We start from the raw sequence: 8176 nt of genomic DNA, 5'->3' as shown, positions 1-8176 counted from the left end.
GCTTCATAGGTTGCGCTGGCTTGGCCACGTGTTGCGTATGCCAGTCGACTGACTTCCTCGAAGGTCTCTTTTCACACAACCACGTGAAGGGTGGAAGAGTGTCAGAGGCGGTCAACCAATGACTTGGCAGCGAAGTATGAAAGCCATTACCAGGAAACTTAGCTGCGCTGGTCATTGCCGTCTTCCTGGATGGCGAACCCGAGACGGGCCACATCAATGGCTAGAGATATTGTCAGATACGGCCCAGTCGCGCCATCAATGGCGCTCGTGCATCCAAGCTATTGCCTTCGATGCATAGCTCCTTTCCCAATCCCCCTACGTGACAGCCCACTGACAGTGCTGGATCTAACCCCAATTTATCAACTCCCGCCTGCGGCGCGCAGCTACCTACCCCCCTCCAAACCATCGGTGAACGAAACTGCGGCAGCTACAACCACTGTACGACGAATACGCGGTTATTACAGCTGACATCGATGTTGATTATCATCATATCAGTGAACTAGCCTCAAACCCGGAGCACACAAGAACCCCTTTCAATGGGGGAAAGTGTCAATGTAAACTGGAAACAGCTATCCAACACAATTTCTCGTAACTGGATCTCCATTCCAGAAAAAACCCAGCCTAAATAGCGGGCATCATCCATGAGTTGATCATTCAGTCCGAATAAGTTTGGAGTTATATCTAGTACGTAATTGTGGAACCGTCTTGGTGTGCGACTGTCCGGAGCTCGAGATAGCTGTGGTTGAGGATGAAGGTATGTTGTTCGAACCTAACCCTAGCATCTCGGGTGTTCCTGTGTAAGAATGGGCAACCCGGCAGGGTCCCAGCCCCCGTGCTTTCTTTTCTAGGCACCGAAATGGAGCTACAGCTGAACTATTATTACTTTTTACATTCTGAATAAGTTTATTCGGGTTACACCACTGAGAACGAAAACCTCCCTAATAATGTAGACGGTCCTTCCTCAATCACCGCCGCTTTGCAGGCAGGTTTTTGAGCTAACGGGTTGATTGAGGACCCAATCGTCCTCTCGCACGGGCTGTGGGCTCCTTGACGGTATGCTTACAGCTAACAATACTGTCAAGCCACATCGGTCAGAACGTGGTGTCACTAACGTCTGCTGCAGCTATGCTGAATACAGACGGCCTGTATGTGCCCTCCGGAAGCAAGTCTATCCCAGCACAGACAGACCATAACGCAACTAGATGTACATGGCTTGGGTCAGTCAGTCAGTATCGCTCGCTATGGAACACCTGTAGGGTTTTGGATTACACGCTTGTTCGCTGCTGCTTCTCCTTGTTTTTCAGGGCCATTGAGAAGCCCTGGGGCTCTGATGAGACAAATCTACCAGAGCCAGGAAGTTACATCCGGACGACTTCTTCTGGAAGGTACTGTCCACAACCCTGCTATATGGTGGGCACTCCGCTTGTGGAACGATGTAACCAACTGGGCCCAGGAACTAGAGCTCGAACTTATACTCGCTTAAAATTGATGTTGTGTCCCAAGAGAAGCCCTGGGGCTCTGATGAGACAAATCTACCAGAGCCAGGAAGTTACATCCGGACGACTTCTTCTGGAAGGTACTGTCCACAACCCTGCTATATGGTGGGCACTCCGCTTGTGGAACGATGTAACCAACTGGGCCCAGGAACTAGAGCTCGAACTTATACTCGCTTAAAATTGATGTATGCTGTGTCCCAAAAACACGCATACAAGACCCGAAGGCCAAGAATCAACTCAGCTCTTTCACATTTCTCCCACCGTGTGTCCGGTGACCCAGAAGCCATTACTCGTGGAATATATAGCGTGGGAGCTGCACTTAGCCTCAGAGCTGAACGCCCTTTGCTGTATTGGATCCCAACGAACAGTCGTCTTTGCACCGTCCGGTTAACTAGTTCAATCAAGCTCAATGCCTCTTGACATAGAAAGGGGTGCCTGCTTATGCCCCAACGGACTGCAATTCTGAGGCGGATAATTTCTGTCGAGAGCTATCCGGGCTCATTCGTCAAGCAAAATGCACTGACATTGTGATCCTTCCAGGCGACCTGAATGCTCAAGTAGGTAGTCTGAGCTCTGAAATCACATTTAGGCGGTCGATTCGGAGTTGATGCTCGCCGCAAAGACCACAGAGATCGACACTTCCAGTTGGGCGCTGATTATGAACTGTTTCTGGGAAATTTCTGAACTAGCCCAACAACTCTCCACACTAAACCAATACTGCACTGGCAGTGAGCATCTAAGTGAAGCGTAGCAAATGCGAAGGGAACTATGTCAGCGACGTTAAGTTCTGTCTATCCGATCTCCCCGATTCGACCACAAGACCACTGGGTGCCGACGTGATCGCTATCCATGATCGATGCCAGGAAATCCCTACCATTCCTCAAACGCCAAATAGTGAAAAGTACAAAGAAAGACCGAAAGCTATGGTGGGGATCGAAATCTCAGGAGATGGAGAGGGCCTTTGCTACGGGAAATAGCCGCGCCCTATTTCAAATGGTACGATCGACTGGCCCCAGGAAAGCGACGGTCAGCGAAACGATAAGTGAAAAAGCCGCCTCATTAATTCACTCGCAAAAACGTCGACTGGAAAGATGGGCCGAGCACTTCGGAGAACAGTTCAGCTGGCTTCCTGTACTACAGCCTGTGATGATAATGTACACGGGCGAATGGAATGTAAACCTTGGTCGCCCTTCGGAAGAAGAAGTAAGGTACGAAATAGCCCTATCAAAACGTAAGAAGGCACCAGGACCGGACGGTCTTTATCCAACCCCCTTCAAAGAAGGCGGAAAACCCTGGTGACCCATCTGACACAGCGTACCGGTGCTATATAGAACGAAGAAAAGGTGCCTGCGCGTCGACAGTTATCCCTATCTTAAAAAAGGATACGCGGATGCTGTGTGAAAACCACCATGGCATCGGTGCTCTCTGGCCTGATCCTTAGAAGGTTGACTTTCTCTCTCTCTGATTCAGCTGTAGCACCCCCTTTCGGTGCCTAGCTACCATACTACTCGAAGGTTGCACGAGTGCTGGGATGCTGCCAGGTTACCAACCAAAGACAGAGGAAGTCGAGAGGTAGAGGTCGCGCCCGAACCACGGACCTTGTGGTCAGTAACTTCGCGCTCTAATCACTCGGTCAATCTCATCCCCAGATTGAACAGAGGCAGATCCGTGAAAAACAAGCTGGGTTCCGTCCTGCAAGAGTTTGCATCGATCAAAGCTTCACCCTACGACAAATACTGGAACAGCGACACTGCTTCCAGCAGCCAACAATGGCTGTTTCGTGATCTGAAAGCTGCCTTCGACTCTGTGGACCGTCAGGCACTATGGGAGTATCTGTGGAGCAAGGGTGACCTCCATAATGGCTTGACCCTCCTTATGGCGCTGTATGTCAAATCACACGGCTATGTGAAGGCCTGAAGAAACTCTCTTCTGAGTTCATCACACCAAATGATGTCAGATGAGGCTGTCCTCTTTCACCTTTACTCTTCAACTTCGTCATTAATGCGACCACGGAAGATTCACTGCCAGCCTCTAATGCTTGTGGGGTTGAAGTGCTCCCAGGGAGTCCGCCCACAGATAGAGTACGCAGACGACACAGGTCTTCTGGGATCTGACCCCGTGGTAACGCGAACAATATTAAATAATCTAAATTACCCCGTCTCACGGTTGGGCATGCACTTCACACATGCAGTGTCAAGTGTTACTGCAACACTGAGTGAGCTCAAACCCTAGCCTCATACTTAGTGCTAGCTTACTACGACCATTCCGAGGTGCCTGCGCGTCCAAACACTCATTTAGGCAATCTGGATATAAACCGACAAGACCGCCACTAGCATCGGTTGGCAACCATAATCCACGGCATCTCCAAAAAGGCGCAATGAGGATCACGCGACGCTCAACCTAAAACGCAAGGTTTCGTAATTTTCTTCATAGCGTTCTGCCGGTCCAAGGGTTTGCCACCACTTTGCTTCCGCCACCCTGAACTGGACATGGAAAACGGCCCTCTTCGGTAAACGATGGTAGGGCATACGCAACATATATCCCAACTCACACAGCTTATGGTGCAGGACACATTCTTCTATGGAAGTACCCGTTGCACAACCGGAAACTCGTTTTTTAATTTCCTCGTTGCGGATACGCCGACACCAACCCACACGAGCTATGGTTTTGAGATAACGATTGTCGAACACCTGAAGACGTCTCCTACCCAAACAGTCCAAGTCTCAGTCATACAACAAAACAGCCCGCGCTGTAGCTTGATACACACTTCCCTTGAGATTCAATGATACACCACTCTGACGCCATAGGTGTCTTAAATTAGCAAACGCGACCCGAGCCTTGCAGATTTATGCATTGACCTCAGCTACAACGCTTCAATCAGAATTAATACAAGCACCAAGATACGTCACTCTCCACAATATTTCATTGTCTCTTCCTGGATTGTAAGTGAAATGTTAAGGGACTATATGTCCAGGAGCATGGCATTACAATATGTGGGTACAAAATACATTCATTAGAAAATACCTTCGCCTTCTCCTGTTCCGAAAGTTTTGTTTCACACATTTTCGTAGTTGATCGGTCTCCGATTAGAGGACTTCAGTCCTGATACCTGATCATGCGGATCATCGCATCCCCTGTTGATATGGAATTCGGATGAGCCAACTCGTCAGAAAGAGCTCACACTGGGACCACCGACAGCTAACGCATGATTGTTATGATATCTGATATATCACTGTACTAGTCAGCCAGTTGAACAGACGAATTTTCTCAGATTTCCATACAAAATGACTGTTATCTGTAGTTCCTAAGAGGCTGAGTAACATGCTAATGATTACATGCACGATCCATCCAGCCCATATGATGTGCTGTTTTCAGTGGGAACAACCGGAACCCAGTAGAGTGCCACGACAGAAGACAAAAGACTTAGTCACGTACCAATGAATGTATTAGAAATTTACGACTTCTTCGGTTTTGCTGTTGGTGGTGCAGTTGGCTTCATGTTCAACATTAATGCACTTGCCCGTCGAAGTGCGAGCTGTGAAAAAAATTAGCCCGAAGAACAAGACATACCATCTTCAACTCTCTTCTGTACTTTTGCCGACATATCATATTGCGTATTTTCTGAAGTGTTCGTCGGCGTCCACGAACATATTTAGTCCGGACAACGGCCTTCGCTGGCTTATGATCATATCCGGGTTTTTTAGTAATCAAAACAATTCCCTTTCCGTATTTCTCGGGCTTGATGCCAATTGCCTTTTTGTGCACCAGACCACTGTACATGAAGCAGTTCTTCCCTTTCATATTTAAAGGGTCACGACTGAACTGCTCATTTCCACGCTTCATCAAGAAGCAGTTGTTACGTTTCACGAGATCCCATACAAGATGGCTCGACATTTCACGATCAAATTCGGGCACCAACGTGACAGTGACCGGCGCGCTTCAACACGACAATAAACACACACCGGCCCTCAAGGTCAGTTCAGGGTTAGTCACCCGCTATTCGATTAACCGATATTAGTGGGTTTCTGACTAATCCATTTGGACCGTAGTCCCTTAGTTCTGTACTGTGCGTTTGTTCGAGCGAGTCGTTATGCTTAACACCCTTTGTTGGTACGGTGCCGAGCGGTCACGCTGGGGCTATGGAATATAGCGCCGGAGTCAAGTCTGTAGTGGTCTGGTTACCCAATAAGTTAGTTTACCTGGAGTGTGTGGCAAAGAAATAAAAAGAATTACGCTAGGTTGGGTATACAAAAATAAAGAGATCAGACGGAACAGACTCACTAACAATTGTTCTCTTTAAAATAGTTCGTCGTTGGCCCAGATCAGCGAATAAACAATAATCCGATTATGTTGGTCCAGAGGTCTTCTGAACAGTTGCCACATATTATAGATTCCGAAGACGTCTGAAATGTTTTGGTACCAGACTTAGTACATGAGACTCGCGAATGACCGCTGCAAGAGCGAGCGAAATCAGAAGAGAGAGTCGAAGCACGTGACCACGCTTGAATTCTGTGGAATTGTATAAGTGCCCGATTTTGTGGGTTTTCGTATTTAAACAAAAAACGATTATGCAAGTGAAGAAATATGTAGTGTTATAATGGAAGTAAAACAAAGGTACAAAACGTCACACTACTCCCCCACTAGAGCATTGACCGCGAAATGGGAAAACGCTCGAATAAATAAAGTAACGAATCACAATTCGCTCACTTTAAGTTTCGTAACCAGCTAAGTGCTGAGGGAAACGGATGCGTTGTCCGGAACGGCTAGTGGAAGGAGTGAGGTGAGCGGGAGGGATATCTTGGGTAGGTTTGGGTGTTGCTGGGATAGCGGGATTGCTGGATGTGGTCGTGGGTGCTTCAATGTAGGCAGGTTTCAGACGATCAATGGAGACGGTATCGTGCTTTCCACTTCTCTCTAAAACAAAGTATTTGGAGTGACGTCCGATAACCTTGAAGGGGCGATCATAACAGGGTTGGAGAGGTTTCCTCGTTGCGTCACGTCGGACAAATACAAAAGATGTAGAAGAGAGTTCGGTTGAGATGTGCTCCGTTCGCTTTGATCGTCTGGTCGGTGTCGCGCGAAGTTCGGACATGTGTTGTTTCAGACGGGAGATGAATGTAACTGGTGATTCGGGCTGTGCGCCTGAAGGGGAAACTAGTTCACTGGGTAGACGTAGAGTTGTACCGCATACTAGCTCGGCTGGGGAACAGTGAAAATCCTCCTTAACAGTGGAGCGAATAGCAAGCAAAATGAGGGGTAAAGAAGAGGACCATGAAAATGTGTTCATTTGGGAAGTCCGCGCAGCTTTGAGGTAGCGAGGGAAATGCTCAGCGAAACCGTTAGAATAGGGGTGATACGTGGTAGTCGATGTGTGATGGAAACCGAATAGTGTAGAAAACTCCCGGAAGAGAGTACACTGACATTGTGAACCGTGATCGGTAGTAACGGTGGAAGGTATACCAAAATTACTTACCTAGTGCTGCAAAAATGAAAAAGCAACCGTTTCAGCTGAAGTATCCGAAATGGGTACAGCTACCGTCCAACGGGTAAAAAGATCAATCATGGTAAGGATATACTTGAAACCGTTTGATTGGGAAAGCGGGACAACAATGTCGAGATGGACGTGTGTGAATCGAGCATCAGGAACGACAAATGAACCGACAGGTGAGTTTCTCAGTTACTTTACCGCGTTGACAGGCAATGCACTGTTTGGCCCAGGATGTCAGGTCTTTGTTCTTGAAGTGCCATACAAATCGTGCACCAATCAACTTCCTGGTTGCTCTGATTCCTGGATGAGAAAATCCATGAAAGTGGTTAAAAACAACGCGTCGAAAAGCTTCAGGGAGAATTGGGCTAGCTGATCCGGTAGACATATCACAAAAAATGGTTCCGGATTGGAGGGGTAACGGACTTGAAAAGACTTGAAATGAAGGAAACGATAGAATGGGCAAAAAATTAGGATCACTGTTTTGAAGGTTCGCCAGCTTGTCTAGGTCCAACTGCGTGGAAGGGCGAAGAGCGTTGATGTCAGGACGGGACAGGGCATCTGCGACGACATTGCCCGAACCTTGAGTGTACCGAATGTCGATGGTGAACTGTGAAATATAGTCGAGATGGCGTATCTCGGGTGGTGAATATCGATCAGCCTTGGCGTTGAAGGCATAAGTGAGTGGCTTATGGTCGGTTTGAATGGTAGACGATCTACCCCCTAACAAGTGCCGGAAATGGCGAATAGCAAGGTAAATTGCGAGTAATTCACGACCAAAAGTACTGTAATGCGTTTGGGCAGCCTGCGTCTTCCACGAGCAAAACGCTGCTGGTGGAGATGTGTTGTTAACAACTTGATGAACCATGGCACTGACGGCAGCGTTCGAAGCATCACTTGTGAAAATCCGCTTTGTGCTTTCGTGAGTATCGAGGTAAGATAACATTGTGGCCTGAGGAATCGCTTGCTTGGCTCTTTCGAAAGCGGCAATGGAGACGGCGGACAATGCAACAGATTTTTTCTTGGAGCCGAGTAAATCGGTCAGTGGTTGCAAAATATCCGCACAGTGAGGGATGAATCGCCGGTAGTAGTTGATGATACCAATGAAACGACGAAGTTGAGTGATAGTTATGGGCATGGGAAATGACTCTAAGGCCAAAATGCGATCGGGTAATGGTGAAATACCTGTGGCGTC

The 8176-nt window shown here is 47.9% G+C and overlaps 1 protein-coding gene across 1 annotated transcript; it reads right to left on the bottom strand.

Moving 5' to 3' along the window:
* Positions 1-4950: 4950 nt before the first annotated feature.
* On the bottom strand, positions 4951-5297 carry T265_10610 (hypothetical protein; the record flags this gene model as incomplete). The annotated part of the gene is made up of 2 exons (XM_009177032.1): positions 4951-5031; positions 5067-5297. 2 exons carry the CDS (start codon positions 5295-5297, stop codon positions 4951-4953), a joined length of 312 nt encoding a protein of 103 aa, XP_009175296.1.
* Positions 5298-8176: the final 2879 nt, after the last annotated feature.

The sequence above is a fragment of the Opisthorchis viverrini genome (genome assembly GCF_000715545.1).
Source record: "Opisthorchis viverrini unplaced genomic scaffold opera_v5_388, whole genome shotgun sequence".
NCBI classification, from domain to species: domain Eukaryota; kingdom Metazoa; phylum Platyhelminthes; class Trematoda; order Opisthorchiida; family Opisthorchiidae; genus Opisthorchis; species Opisthorchis viverrini.
This window is presented reverse-complemented; position numbering and strand designations above follow the sequence as displayed.